The 16,378-nt window shown below is 38.1% G+C and overlaps 1 protein-coding gene across 1 annotated transcript in view; it reads left to right on the forward strand.

Moving 5' to 3' along the window:
- The window catches only part of Myo81F (Myosin 81F), a 718,007-nt gene that overhangs the window by 664,147 nt on the left and 37,482 nt on the right, over positions 1-16,378 (forward strand). The window contains exons 26-30 of the mRNA XM_068228961.1: positions 2,357-2,637; positions 5,269-5,405; positions 5,592-5,800; positions 7,420-7,718; positions 9,797-10,004. Of these exons, the coding sequence (XP_068085062.1) occupies positions 2,357-2,637; positions 5,269-5,405; positions 5,592-5,800; positions 7,420-7,718; positions 9,797-10,004 (1,134 nt within the window). The remainder of the gene's footprint in view (positions 1-2,356; positions 2,638-5,268; positions 5,406-5,591; positions 5,801-7,419; positions 7,719-9,796; positions 10,005-16,378) is intronic.

Here is a 16,378-nt window from a genome sequence, read left to right on the forward strand (position 1 = left end):
ACTGCAGATGTGTACGGGAAGTACATTGACTTTGAGAAGGGAAAATCAGTTACTGCCACAGTGCAATCTGTGATGTCCATCACACACAGTTATACTATAATGCTGACAGTTACCACAAGTGGCGACCTTTTGGGGCCTGTATGCATTACTTTAAGAGAGTTGTAAGGTATGTTTGGTAAGACAGTGAAAAAGAACATGTTTTCACATGAAAAATATTAATGTTGGTTGCACAAGATCCACAAAAATTTGGATCTACACAGTTGAACGAATGGTTTAATGGCATATAAGCAAAATTAATCCTCTGGTAAAGTTGTGCTCATTTTGGATTCCTTTTTTGGACATAAATCTATACAAAATGAAGATACCGTAGAGCTGATGATGATCCCTCCTGGTTCCACAGCTTACTGTCAACCATTAGATGTATACAGTTTAGATCATGGAAAGGCTTTGTATGTACCGTAAATTATCTGACACTGTTCGATTATTGAATTTGGATATCGTATTGGCACAGGGGAACACCATCTTGAAAATTCAATCTCTGTCATAACACCAACTGTTGTTTCCTCATTTTTGTCCTATGTGTCGGTACGCCTGGTACCAAAGCTAGTGAAAATAAAAACCGACAACCTGTTTTCCAATCATTAACCGGGTCAGGGATGTGATGAATGAAACATATATAGGCTGTTATTACAATGGGGTCGCCACTCCCAAGGTGACCAAAGCTAGTACTTGTCCAAAAACCCAGGAGCCTTTGAGCTTCCTGTACAATATAGTTTTGACAGCAGTGACTTAAAATGTTCCTCTTGCCCTTATCCTTGCTTCGTTAGGTGGGGTTGATGCAGAACTGCTTCGTGCTTTTAACATTTCTACCACGAGCATCACCGTTGCAGAACAGAGTAACTTGCTTTCATGTGTAACATCCCTTGTTCTACTGATTAACCTTTATTTTCACCATAACAATCTTATTCTATTGCCTTTATTGCAGGAATTAAATTATTTCTCATAATGCCGCTACATCATTCTCATGACGTGCTACGCAATTACTAACTGAATAACAAGTGAACCCAGCCCGCTCCGCAGTCCTGCATAGCCAAGCACAGCAATTCTGACATGCTGACTTTAACGCTTTCTGCAGGTTGCATAAGTTAATTTTTGAAATAAATGTTTTGGCCATTGTGTTATTCTTGTCTCATTTAACATGTGCAAAAATTTACGTAAGATCCGTGATTCCCCAGTACGCACACTTCCCTTGATTTTTATTTTTAAAAGACACTTGAGCATTTCTTTTGGTTCAGGCAATCTGTATGTTTCTGTAATTATTACTTTTCTCTAATGTTTACCATAAGAAATTTTTTTTCGTACACAGGCTTCTTAGTATAATTTTGTAAGTCCGAGTTGTCTGTAGTCCAAGGTAGTCTCGGTCCTGTGGCCACCTCGAAATAGCAAGACTCTACTATACATAATTTCTTAGTCTCATAGAGACTCACAATGTGGTCACTATCAAACTCCGTTAAATGCTGGTAAATGTTGTCTAAAGTTCTACGAGGCATATTCTGTAATTGATTACCTTCATCACAGTGTTGACTTCCAGTATCCAGTATTCAGGAGATAGTGGGTTTGAACTGCACTGTTGGCAGCCCTGAAGATGGTTTTCTGTGGTTTTCAATTTTCACACCAGGCAAATGCTGGAGCTGTACCTTAATTAAGGCCATGGCTGCTTCCTTCCCAGTCCTAGCCCTTTTCTGTCCCATTGTTGCCATAAGACCTATCTATGTTGGTGTGACGTAAAGCCAATAGAAAAAAAAACAGTGTTGACTGACAAAAACCTGAGGGGAATTTAATTTATGTAGTTTAATTTATGTAAATTAAATGAAAGTGTGAAAATGCAAAACCCAAGAACATTATAGCCGTATATAGGGCTGAGATCTACTACTCAGTGGCTACCTTCTTAATCAGTACTTGTAATATAGTTAATATGTCGGTTTTTGTCAATAATATCTCATCATACAAAATTATTTCTTTGTTCTTCTAAAAAAAAGTAAAATAAATAACTATTCCTATATAAAAGTAAAATAGAAATCTTTAATTTATTCTTGAAATCCTGGAATGGTGGCCATCTACAGATTTGAATGGCAAGTTACAGCTGACAGAAAATTCATTCAAACTTTCCTACTGCTACTACTACTACTGTTATTTAGGGACACCTTTAAGTAACTTCTTAATCAATGAAGGAATACTGTGACAGCACTTAGTCCTTGGTTAACTTTCTTGTTCTTAGAAATAAACAATTAAATTGCACCATCTTTAATGTTTCTTATTTGAAATATTCTTAAATTTATATATGCATGTCCCACAGGTAACAGCCTTATTCTTGGTGTCAACTGTGACGGACTGATGCTGATAAAACCAGATGACAAATTTGTACTCTATGAGTATCGTTATCAGGATGTTGAATCAATCTTTCTGGATCCAAGTGACAGTTTCATCACCATCAACTTAATGCGCCAGCAGCCTGATAACAGTCATAAGTGCTTTGTGTTTGAGACAACACAAAAGAATGAGATTGGTTCACTCATTGTTAGTTACTGTCCTGCATTGGCTTGCTGGATCACAGAAAGTGAGGCACCTGTTCGCAAGGTCAGTAATTCTCTTTTTCCTTCCATGTTAAAAGTCACTCTTCTTTCCTGCATCTTTTATTCCTTTGTTCTCTTGCATTTTAGCACACAATTCCATTTGACAAAAATTGTAGGACAAGATCTTCCCCTTGCCAGCATTTGTGTTGTGTTTTTGTAGCATGAGATGTTTTAACTGTTGTTTTTTTTCTTAGACTTTTTATTGTGATTTATGATGTGGGTTCCTGTTCTGCTAGTGGCCAAAGTCTGAGAGCAATAGTAATTGATGCTGAGTGACAGAATACCAGTTACTTTGAATTAGAGTGAACATCTTGCTTATATATTTGTAATTGGTAACTTTGCATTGGTTTGGTAGGCTGTTGGGACAACAGAATTCACAATTTTATTTTTTTTTTTTCTGAAATCATCAGTATAAATAAAATTATTAAAAATTGGTGTTTGTGTGTCAGTCATGTCCAGAATAAAAAGAAAATGCAGTATTTAAAAATATGTACGTATGACATTGGCTGCTATTTGTTTCCAAGTACACAAATTCTCCTGCTTACAATCCTCTAGCACTCAGTACTGTTTGTGTTTGCGCTTGTTACTTTTGATGACTGAACAAACCAATTCTAGTGTGAAACATGCATCCACACAGAGTGCACTCGATGGATGGGGAAGGTCGAGGCTGCATGTGACAGAGTATGCTTCACTGTCGTTAACCTCTTCATGCCTGCAATGCTCTTGCTCAAACAGTTCAACAGCAGTAGAGGTGGTTCGGTGGGTGCCAAAGCAAGTGATTCTTGGCAAGTGTGTCCAACATTTTCAGGTTGATGTTGGTGACCTTCATGGTTTGTTTAAGACAGTCTTTATAATGCTTCAAAGGAGCACCACGGGGTCTTGTTCCTGTAGAAAATTCACCATAAAGGAATTGACAAGGAAGCCTGGTCTTGCTCATACAACACACATGCCTAACCTACCAGAACCAATGGCCAATGATAGGGGCTTCTACACTGTTCATGCACGCGTTCTCAAGAACTGCAAGATTGGAGACATGGTTCTCCCATTTGATATTTAAGATTGAACTAAGTTTCTGCTGATGAAAACGTTCAAGTTTCTTGATGCCACGACGGTACAGGGTCCAGGTTTCACATTGGTGGAGTAACGATGTGATGATGACTGCTTTATACACTCTTAGTTTGGTATGAACTGTTAGGTCTTTATTCTTAAAGACTTCCTTGGATAGCCGACCAAATGCCAAATGAGCAGCATGGAGTCTGTTTTCCACATCCTCTTCTGAGACCAGATGCTCCAAAGGTTGAGGAGTGATCCAGCTGTTCCAGAATGATTTTTGAGACAGAGACATTTAATTCTTATAGGTTAGTTCCTACTAAGGATCTTGGGTTTTTGCGCATTAATGGAGAGGCCAAAACGATCATGTGCGCTCTTGAAACTATTGATTGACTGCTGCAGGTCCTCAGGGATAAGAGCCGATGATGCAGTATCATCAACATACTGCTGTTCAGTTATTCTGGTCACATCAGATTACTGACCTGAATGAAGTCTCATCATGTTGAAGAGGCTGCCATACTTTAAATCAGTACCAGAGGTGTTGGTACATGATGAATCAAAAAAGCATAGCAGCCATGTACAGAGCAAAGAGCACTGGGGCAAGTACACACCCTTGCTTCAGTCCATGTGTGATAAGGAAAAGTATTGAAAATGAAAATCCTCAGCCTGTTTTCCAGTCATTTGACCAGATCAGGAATGGAATGAATGATGCCCCCATCTAGCTGCGAGGATAGGAAATGTGCCGGCTGCTGAAGCCTGTCACACTTCTCTTGAGCAATGATAAATGACTGACAGATGAAATGAAATGTTAATGGAGAGTGTTGCTGGAATGAAAGATGACAAGGAAAACCTGTCCCGCCTCCGCTTTGTCCAGCACAAATCTCACACGGAGTGACCGGGATTTGAACTGCGGTATCCAGCTATGAGAGGCCAGGGTGCTGCCGCCTGAGCCACGGAGGCTAAGGAAAAGTATTAGAGATGTTTATTTTTTTATGGAGAACATGGCCAGACATACTATTATGGTGTGTTCAGACAAAGCGTTCAGGGCAACAGTGGAGGTGGTGATAATTGTTTTTAAGAGGAAGTACAATTGGGCAACCATTCTCTGTATAACACTAATCAGAGAGAAAAATGGAAGGGATCTTACATTTCGAAAAATGAAGATGTCGGCCAACATGTATGTATGTATGTATGTATGTATGTATGTATGTATGTATGTATGTATGTATGTATGTATGTATGTATGTATGTATGTATGTATGTATGTATGTATGTATGTATGTAATTACGTATGTGCATCAACAGAAAACAGCTGAATAGATTTTAATGAAAATTATTTAAAATCAGGGGAGAAGACATTACAATCTAGGTTAATTTCATTCATGCTGGGTGAAATAGTTCTTTAAGGAAAGGTCTAAAAGTTAATTCTCAGGTACGGTATCTCCATAGTTTGTCAAATAAGCATTCGTGTTTGTTTGTTTGTTTGTTTGTTTGTTTGTTTGTTTGTTTGTTTGTTTGTTTGTTTGTTTGTTTGTTTGTTTGTTTGTTTGTTTAAAATTAACTTTTCCTGTTTTTCATTACCTAGGTGAAGGCAATAACCAATGAAGATCGCATTCGGTTATATCAGAACTTGGTTAATTGCCGGCGCACTCTTGTAGATAGTGAATCACTTCGAAAGCCTCAGGATACAGGCGGTGGTTTTCTTAGAAACACACTTAGGCGGTAAGTGATTAATTATCATTTTTAGAAATACAGTACAAAATTTATTTTAATGCTACTTTTGAGCATGGTTGTCATATTATTTGATAAGGAAAGATAGATAGATTATTTAAATATATCATGGTTATGTAAATCACACCTATTGCATCACTTCAGAATTTAAGAAGAATTTTTTCTTTGGTTTTACAGCCTAAGTAAACATCGTCTAGAGAAACTTCGAGCCGAACATGGCTCCACCGCTGAACATGGTGAAACGTACAAAGGTTTCCCATATGCTTATTGGGCATTCTCTCGTCAGCCTCTTGTACAAAGTCTTAGCAAATTACCAGAAACCGAAGAACTGGTAGCTTTACAGGTGTTCCAGCTAATTTTAACATACGCAGGATTGGGACAGAATGGTAAGCAACTTATTTCCTTCACAAAATCTTCTAACATTAAAGGATAAAAAAGAAACCTCTTTCAGTTTATTTAAATTATGCACAATAATTTTGAGAGTTACCAGTTTTCATCATACAGTATAATGAAGTTTCATGAACTTGTCCTCGGACACTCCCGGCACTAAAACCCATACGCCATATCATTTCATGAAGTTTCATAAAAAGACCAAACAAATCATGTGCACAGTTACCTTCATTCCTCTGGAAATTCAACATGGCTAAAACACATGAATAAATTCTTATAAATAATAATAGAGTTGAAACTTCATAGTGTATTGAACTAACTCTCCCCATCTATGTTGGACCATGTTGTTCTATGAACATTTTGTACAGGTTACTGACATTTCAAATACATTACAGTGTTCTTTAATCAAGGTGATTGATATACCTCTAGTCGATCCGAGGTAATCAGTCTCCTTAGGTAGCTGTAATTGACTACAGAACCAGTCCTTTTTGCCTTGCTTTACATTGTGTTTTCCTCTCCAGGTACAGTATATTCAAAGATCAAAGCCACTTTTAGCACATGTGAAATGAGGCTCTTGCCTGGCAGTCAAGTGGGAATTTTCTGAGGATGTTTTATAACTGTGGGTTCCTGTGTTTTTATGTTGTTGTTGTTGTTATTGCTGTTGTCGTCTTCATCATTTTGTAAAGGCAAATTTTGAATTTACCTTCATTAATCTTCAGGCATCCTAACACAGCTTCAGCAGGTTGTTCTGCTGTTGATGGAGTGCTCTAATTTTGGGCACACTGATCATTTGTGAATAACAGACATCCAAAAATAAAGTGCATTTTATAATTTTTCTCTGCATTCATGTTGTTTGGGGTTTCTTTAGTTCTATGACTTGCATTCTGGAGATACTGGGTTCAAATGCCACTGTCAGCAGCCCTAAAGATGGTTTTCTGTGCTTTGCCATTTTCACACCTTAATTTTTTTTTTTTTTTTGCTAGTTGCTTTACGTCACACCGACACAGATAGGTCTTATGGCGACGATGGGATAGGAAATGGCTAGGATTGGGAAGGAAGCGGCCGTGGCCTTAACCAAGGTACAGCCCCAGCATTTGCCTGGTTTGAAAATGGGAAACCACGGAAAACCATTTTCAGGGCTGCCGACAGTGGGGTTCGAACCTACTATCTCCCGAATACTGGATACTGGCCGCACTTAAGCGACTGCAGCTATCGAGCTCGGTCACACCTTAATTAAGGCCACAGTCGCTTCTTTCCCACTCTTAACTTTTCCTATCCCATCATTGCCATAAGACTTGTCTGTGGTGGTGTGATGTAAAGCAAATTGCCTCTTAGATTTTGTTCTGCTGCTTCCTCCCCAACAAAGAAATTGCATGATTTGTTTCAGAGAAATACTTGGGTACAGCTGAAATTACTGTATCTTGGATCTTGGTGTGACACATCTTTTCTGAGTCTAATAGAAATCAGTCACTTTGTTTTATGTAGCAGATACTGCAGCTACATTCAACTTGACAGACATTTGCATGAAAAAATCACCTGGAAAATAAAGCTATTTTTATATACATTTTCTTTCTTGGTACTTTATCACTTGATTATGTTTATATTGTGGTTACAGGTGATACAATGCGAAGTGTAGAGGATGAGCATGTACGTCAGATGCAGGTGGTAATGGAGCGCTGCATGCGGAAAGATTCATTACTAACAGAATTGTATCTTCAACTCATAAAGCAGACCACTGATCATCCAGATCCTAACTCAAGGGTGAATCTTCGACATTGGGCTCTGTTATCTTTGGCCTGTTCTGTAATCCTTCCACCCAGTAAACTGGTTCGCAAGTACCTGATTGCTCATCTAAAGCGTTGTGCAAGTGACTATGTCACAGAGGAAGGAAAATATGCACGTTTTGCTGAGAAGGTATGACTGATTTTTAAAAGTGTGTTTAATATGAATTTTTTTAAATCTTATTTACTCCAATATGTAAAAAAGGGAAATATATACATACATTGAATGGTCAAAAATTAATTTCCCTATTGGGAACCATTATTTAATATCACTTTTGAGAATATAAAAACAACAAAAATGGGAAGTCTCCAGGCTTTTTCAATCATTATTTTGGTACTGAAACGGAGGCTCTTGATGATTAAAATGAATGGTGTTTGTCACCAGATAACAAGTTTGGGTCTGTGGCTGAGTGGTCAGCTTCATAGGCATTCAGTTCTCGGAACCTCAAGTTTGATTCTCGGCTGGGTCAAGGGTTTTTAATATTAAATGATTTCTTCTCTTGCTCAGGGAATGGGTGTTTGTGCTGTCACTAACATTCCTGCAGCTTATACACAATACAATCCTCCACCACAATGAATGTTTATTGCAGCAAATAGCCATACAAAAAATGAATGGTGGGTGTATACAAAACATTGAGAATATATTATTGGTTACTTGGTCTGCAATTGTGTCAGTGATATTAGTTTTTTCCTTCATGGTATCAGGTGCACTGATTATTGCACAATTCACACACACACACACACACACACACAAAGAGAGAGAGAGAGAGAGAGAGAGAGAGAGTCTTCACTTGGATAATGAAATATTCTGGTGGCACATAGATATACTGAAAAACATGTAATGGTGTGCCACAATTAATAGTTGGCTTCTCTCCATTTATCTGTCATCGTGGCATCCATTGCATAGAAATCGCTCCAGAAATAAATTAGCACTTGATATGTTTTCTCATATGCCTTGTTTGTTGGAAAAGCATCTGCAATCTCATATCTTCTGTGAAGAAACTTTATTTCATCAGAATATATTGTAACATGGAGGTAGATAGTAAGTAAATAAATACATGACTTGTAGCATTTACTCCAAGACTTATTAACCAATACTAATTGCTATAAAATTACACAGCCACACAATCAAGTTAATTTGCACTCTCTCTCAGTTCTAACTGTTCAGTCACATGAATTGTTCACTCTGACACACACTAAACAGTTACTCTGCACACTTTTCTGCAACTGCCACTTGCACCTTAGAGCAGTGCACGATTAAACTCTCTATACTTCTACTAACGGTCACAAGGTTCACAGTTTGAATGTGCGCAACATTCTCAAAAGTCTGTACATGGTATTTCAGTAGCAGTGGTCCACATTCACCATCCTTTGTCACTTAGGTGCACTGTTGTCCCTCGTTGATCAGTTGTACTGTTGTGCATTTTACCATCAGTTCACACATAACAACACTCCCAGTGCTTCACAGTACTCATTCATAGGACTGAATTATCTCAATCACTGTCATAACTGAACACAAACAGAAATACTGAAGCTCATCTAGCCTACCTTAAATAGGGAGGTCGGCCCATCCAGTTACATTGGATAAGGAGAAACCCTTGAATTCCTCTGGAAGTCAAATACTTTGATCACACCTTTCTGGTTTTGCTAGGGAGGCCTGGAGTGATGACAGTAGTGGTAGACTGAGGGGCTGGCCTAGCGCCTGACCCATTTTTGACTGGTTGCTTTCAGTATCAAGAGAGCGGGGCTCTAACTCGGTGATGTCATTCGCAGTTGGAGCCATGACAATGCAACTGCTCATCTGCTCTCATTTGACTCAACAGTTTTGGGCCAAGATCAACATAGCCATGCAACCTGTGATTTGTAACTATTCCTAAAACTGAAAAACAGCTGAAAAGGCAAAGATTTTAGATGGTGAAGGAAATCCAAACTAAATAGAAGTTTGCTTTGAACACACTGTGAGAAAATCACTTCCTGGGATGCTTCCAATTGAGGCAACATTGCTGGAATCTATGTCTAGCCTTAAAAGGGGACTACCTTGAATGTGATGGGGACTAGTTTTTTCTAAGATACACATGAACTATTTATGAGACCAGTCCAGGAATTTATTGCCTTGACCTTGTACAGTGTATTTGTTACACGTTAATCATGATGATTAGTTATCAAAATTCTGTAATATTTGATTCAAGATAAAGTTGTTTGATATTGCAGTGTTTGTACAAGACACAGGGCACACGAAGGCGGCAATGGCCACCCTCTAGAGAAGAAATAATGTGCACCATTAATAGAAGGCCCATCTATGCTCGTTTCCATTTCATGGACGGCCAGTATCATGCTGTTGAATTCCATCCCTCAGCTACTGCTAAAGATGTAATGGAGATAGTAAAGAGCAAGATTGGGCTCAGAGAAACAGCTATGGGTACGTACTACTAGACTATTTGCACAGTATCATTCTTTGACATATTTAAGATTGCAATTTATTGGGTTGTTATTTTTGCAATTGTTAATGTTCAGTACGAACAACTTCATGGGTATTTTTCCATGTAAATAGAATAATTAAATGGTTAAATTGCTCCCATTCAAGAAATACCATCTATGTGACAGAGAGAGTACCACCATATTTACTCATGTGATTCTCACATTGCATAATTTATACACCTATTTTTTTATAATTCAAAGTGGAAAAAAATTTTTTTTTTGCATATTTGATGCTCCCATTTTTTGACCAGTTACTGTGTAGTTCCGTGAGTATAGTGAAATATAAGCGGCAAGTATCAGCCTTTCTGTTTTGAAATCTGGTACTTCCAAATTCCATTATTCAACTAGTTCAGTCAGCGCTGACTGTCTCTGTTAACACTTTTTTGCAGTCTGTTACAAATATCTATTTTATGCGAGAGGTGCACGTTTGTTCTGTGATCTCGTAACTGTTTATTAAATCCATAATAAACAAATATACAAGTAATACTACATCTTATAAACTCGTGGTATGGTAATTAAGTACACTGAGATTCAGCAGAATAGGGCAATGGGGCATAAGTTTTTTAACAGAAAAATGCAATTCAAGCTGCCAATAAGTGTTGCAAAGAATTTTGTGGCCTGAAAAGGCTAAGTTTCTACAAGTCGAAGACTAACTTGCGTGCTATCATCGTGTAATGATGGTTATGCCATTTCTCAGGAAATGTTCCCTTCGGAGGTAATTGAAGACCTTTTCAAAGAAACAGGAATCTTGTACACATTAGATGGGAGTGAAGATGATTTGTTTTAGAAAGATGTAAGTGATAATGGCAGCAGCAGTTCTTCGTGCAGTAGAGACAATGAAAATCATACAAAGGAAAGGATTTTCTTAATTTTGCCAGCATGCAATTATTAAGGTGACTAGATGACCACTACTCAAATGTAGGACACATTTCATCAAAATTTTACCTTGAATACTACCTGTTGTCATATTCCAGGTCATTAAATGAGTTGCTGGTTAGTTCTAGAATGGATTTTAAAAACATTGATTTTCTTACCATTATTTGGCATTGTTAGTGTCCAACTCATTGGCTGAATGGTCAGCGTTGAGGCCTTCAGTTCTGAGGGTTCTGGGTTCAATTCCCAGCCTGGTTGGGGATTTTAATCATGTCTGATTAATTCTTCTGGTTTGGGGACTGGTTGCTTGTGTTTGTCCCAACACTTTCCTCTTCATATTCAGATAACACACCACACTACCAATCACCATGGAAACACGCAATAGTGATTACATCCCTTCATAGGGTTGGTGTCAGGAAGGGCATCCAGTCATAACACAAGGGAAAATCTACATGTGCGACACAGTTTCCACCCGTAACCCCACAAGTGTGGGCAAAGCCGTAGAATAAAGAAGAAGATGATGTGGCATTGTTAGTCATACTTTTCAGCTAATGTGAATTTTTCCCAATAAATCATTCTTGTTTAATAAATAATTATAAAATGCTGTGCATTAAAAATGTTTCAAATTGTACTTAACAAATAAGAGACCTTTCACTGATTCAATGTTTAAATGATTACCAGTATCAGGCCATTGGGCAGACATTAAAAAAAATAACCTATCTCCATCAACATTATGGCTTGATACTAAAAATAAATACTTCAGAATAATTTAGAATACTTCTCAAAATTTGTCATACTTTTGAAAAGATTTACCCAATTCTCTTCACATCTAAATATATGTATATATAAATTTTCATTTAAAAAACACTAAAGCAAGAAATTTAGGGTATTTTGGCGTTTTTTCCAGACTCCTGCACATTGTGTCAAAACGTAGGACATGTCCGTAAAATGTACGACGTCTACTCACTCTAGCCATTATATATAGCTGTGATTGGTACTTGAGCTAATTCATATTTATTTTCTTTCAGATGCTATATTATTAGCTCACAATGGGAAGAATATCTCTTTGGTACCTGTAGACTATTTCAAATTCTTGTCTTCAATGTGCCAGATGTAAGCGTATGCTCTTGAAAGTTCAGAAGAAAATTAACATGATAATTTTATGGCAAATGACAGTCAGTTTGAGTTTTTCCTAATGCTCTTTTAATATCTTCTATCTTTTTCCAAAATTATTTTACACCCACATTGGAGCACTTTAATCAATTCATACACATTTAAGTCTTAAGAGTAGCCTATTAACTACAAACGTGGCTTATGTTTATTCTTCTGCTCCCAGAACTTCTTCATTCTTTCTGACCTGGTTGCCCTTTCTTCGTCAGTTATGGTGTACTGTTTGCGTGTAAAAGTTTTTAGTTTAAGTCTCAAGTTTCTGTTTCTTAGGATCCTCTTCTCTTCTTGGTCTTCAATTTGCTGCATTGCCAAGCCTAACTCATCTAAATCATCTTGGACTTCTTTGAACTAATTATTCTTGGTTTTACTTTTCCAAAAATAGTTGAAAAGATGTTTCAGTAGCCTGGTTTCTGGTAGTCTTGATATGTGGCCGAAAAATGCAACCCTCCTTTTCTGCATTGTGTCTATTATTGACTCAGTTTCCTCGTATACAACTTCTTTAGGTAATAATCACCATTGTCCATCTACTTGGTGTTTTTTGTTTATGATTGTTCTAAGGATTCTTCTTCCTGTCTTCTGTAATTTATCTGTTGTTGATTTGATGTTCAAATTGAATAGTGTTTTACTAGCATAGGTTGCTTCAGGTTTAATAACGGAGTTGTAGTGTTTGAATTTTGCATTTATCGAAAGAGATTTCTTCTTGTAGGTTGGCCAAGTGATACGTTGTGCTAGTTTCAATTTAGTTGTTCTGTTTTCTGCTGATACTTTCTCGTTTAAGTTCCAAGTAATAATCTCCCCAGGATACTTGAATTTATTTACAATCTTAATTTGTTTGTTATTATTCAGTGTGATAGTTGGTGTTTCAACCTTGAAGGATGGCATTTTCAGTCTTTTCAAATGAGATTTGTAGTCCGACTTTTGCTGCTATTTTTTCGAGTTCTTCAATTTGGTTTTTAGCCTCTTCCACACTATTTGCGAGCAGCACAAGGTCATCTGCAAATGCCAGGCAATTGAGTTTGATATTTTTGCCAATCTTGATGTTTGGTTGGCATTTCTTAATCCACTCTCACATGATTTTCTCCAGTGTGCAGTTAAATAGTAATGGTGAGAGACCGTCACCCTGTCGAAGTCCAGTCCGGATTTCAAATCCCTCTGAATTTATCTTTTGATTTAGTGTTTTTAATGGTAATTCCAAGAAGGTTGATAAGTTTCTGGTGTAATCCAAATTCCTTGAGGATTTTAAGTAATGACTCATGATGGATGCTGTCATATGCTTTCTTTAAGTCAACAAGAGTGATGACTAATTTTTTGTTTCTCACTTTGGTGTTTCATGATCCACTTAAAACTGATGATTTGATCTGGACAACTTCTTCCAGGTCGAAATCCTTCCTGATATTCTCCAAGTTCTTGGTCGAGTTGTTCCTGAATTCTTGTTAGGATAATTGTAGACAGGACATCAAGTAGACATCAAGTAAAGAAATCCCCTGGTAATTATTTGGATCCAATCTATCACCCTTTTTGTTTATGGGATGAATTATAGCTGTGTTCCATTCTTCAGGTAGTTTTTCAGAATTCCAGATGTCTATGAAGTGTTTGTGGAGGTTTTGAAGTGTTTGTTTATGTTTGACCGAGATGAAAATGTTGTTTATTTTTCGATCAAAACTTTACCTCTGGAGGTCGCGTATGATAACCACACATAAAAACAATGAATTACACTTTCGGAGGACCACTTAAATGTTATTAAGGCAATACAGTATATAAAACATAAAAAGTACACAAGTCACATATATTCAGATGTACGTGAACTACAAAAGGCACTAGTACTGAACGTACTTCTTGTACATATACAATAAAATTTTATTTACACATGCGGTACGTACTGACACAAATTAACACTCGAAATATTCTTTACACTTGTGTTCCTAATTGTTATTGTGCCAATGGTTTGGCTGCACCTGAAAGGTTAGCACTGTTGTGCTAGTATTTTGTGAGACTGCTGTCTCTACATGTTACTAGCGGCATGTCTGACGCGCTACTCCCTTTTCTCTCGCCAGTCACTTGCGCCAGAAAACAGTCCCGGAAGCCAAGTGCTGCCCTCTATTCACAATTTCAAGAAATATAAATAAAACACTACAATAATGTAAGTTACACAAATAAGTCATAAAATCACTCAAATATAACTGTTAATGCGATATGCAGTAACATACCGGCCCACTTAAAATGTGCTCACATTTTACAAATTAAATGCAATAACAATGAAATTAAATACCCTGAAAATAAAACAAGTAATGCATGAGTTCTGTCTCAAAAAAAGAAAAACTGTCAAGGCAAAGATAAATACATATGCACAAATACACAAGAAAATATGGACGACGCACTACACTGAGGTCACTAGTCAATTGGGAGTGGGCATAATTTGCACACAGGTCTCCTATAAACTCCTGTGGGTGTACGGACATCAACGACTCTCACCAACCCGTCCTTGCCTGGAAATGTTTGCTCAATGATGCCTAGTCTCCAGTCCAATGGTGGAGTGTTGTCCTCCTTAATTAGGACAACAGTTCCCGTAGATACACTGGGCTGTGCTGACTTCCATCTCACGCGTTGCTGCAAGCTGCCCAGATAGTCGGATGACCACCTGTTCCAAAAATGTCCCTTCATTTTTTGAAGATGATTCCACCTGGAAAGCCTTGAAGTATTTGATAAGGTTAGGTCTGGTTCAGGTCTATCAGGAAATGTCCGGGTGAAAGATAAGAGGTGTCATTTGGGTCATTGTTCAGGAGAGTGATTGGACGTGAATTTAAAATGGATTCAATCTGACAGAGAAGAGTGGTCATTTCTTCGAATGTCAAGTGAGCGTGCTTGGTGATTCTAGTAAGGTGAAATTTCATAGATTTCACCCCAGCTTCCCAAAGACCTCCGAAATTTGGTGCTCGTGGAGGAATGAATTTCCAGGTAAATCCTTCTTGGATTCCAACATTATCAATTTCACATTGGTGTTGCTCTGATTGGAATAATTTGTTAAGTTCTCGAAGTTGATTTCTGGCTCCGATGAATGATGAACCATTGTCACTGTGAAGTTGAAGTACCTTTCCTCTCCGGGCTATCATTCTCCTTAAGGCAGCAATGAAGGCTTCGGTGGTTAAATTGCTTACAAGTTCCAAGTGAATGGCCTTGGTGGCTAAGCAGACAAAAAGTGCAACGTAGCATTTTACTCTCGTGTTACTACGTGGAGAACCTTGTTTAATGAAGAAGGGTCCCGCAAAGTCTACACCGCTATATAGGAAAGGACGAGTGGGTTTAACTCTTTCAGCAGGCAGCTGGCCCATCAATTGCGATGAGCTCTCGGCCTTGAACCTGTAACATGTCACACATTTGCGAATGACACCTTTGACAGTTGTCCTGGCGTGAGGAATCCAATACTTCATTCTAAGTGATGCAACTAGTAGCTGTGTGCTAGCATGTAGTAATCTTAAGTGTTCGTCACGAATAATTAATTTCGTGACATGGTGATGCGCTGGTAGTATAATCTGATGTTTCTGGTCATATGCTGCGTCTGCATTACGTAATCGCCCGCCCACTCTGAGACACTCATCTTTATCAAGAAATGGAGCGAGAGATTTTAACTGACTTCTCTTGTCAACTTCTTTTTTCAGTTGAAGATATTGAATTTCCTTCTGAAATTCCTGGTGTTGAATATATCGTACACAGCAAAGTAGTGCATTGTTGCATTCTTCCGTGCTTAGATTTCCTGTAATCTTCGCATGTGAGTGCTGTAAATTGTAGATGAATCTTTTACAGTACGCAAAGACACGTTTCATTCTTGATAACGAGGAAAACCGTGTAGTGATGTCTTCATTATCGCAGCTGTTGATTGCACATGTAGTGGGTTTGGCTTCAAGTGCTTCTGAGGTACATTCTGCAGTACTGATTGGCCATAATTCTTCAGGCTGGCACAACCAGGACGGTCCATGCCACCAGAGGTCATGTGATTTTAATGCTTGAGGCTCGCTTCCTCGTGACAATATGTCAGCTGGATTCTCTTGTGTAGACACATGATGCCATGTGCAGTTTTCTGCCGTGCCCTGGATTTCAGAGACCCGGTTGGCGACGAATGTTTTCCACCTCGTCGACGGTGACGCAATCCATTGTAAGACAATTGTAGAGTCTGTCCACGCATGAATAGAACTTATATCCAGGTTGAGACTCGTGAACGTTCGCTTAAGTAATCTTGCTAACAGGAGAGCGCCACACAATTCTAAGCGTGGAATT

This window comes from Anabrus simplex, chromosome 1 (assembly GCF_040414725.1).
Source record: "Anabrus simplex isolate iqAnaSimp1 chromosome 1, ASM4041472v1, whole genome shotgun sequence".
Classification (NCBI taxonomy): Eukaryota; Metazoa; Arthropoda; class Insecta; order Orthoptera; family Tettigoniidae; genus Anabrus; species Anabrus simplex.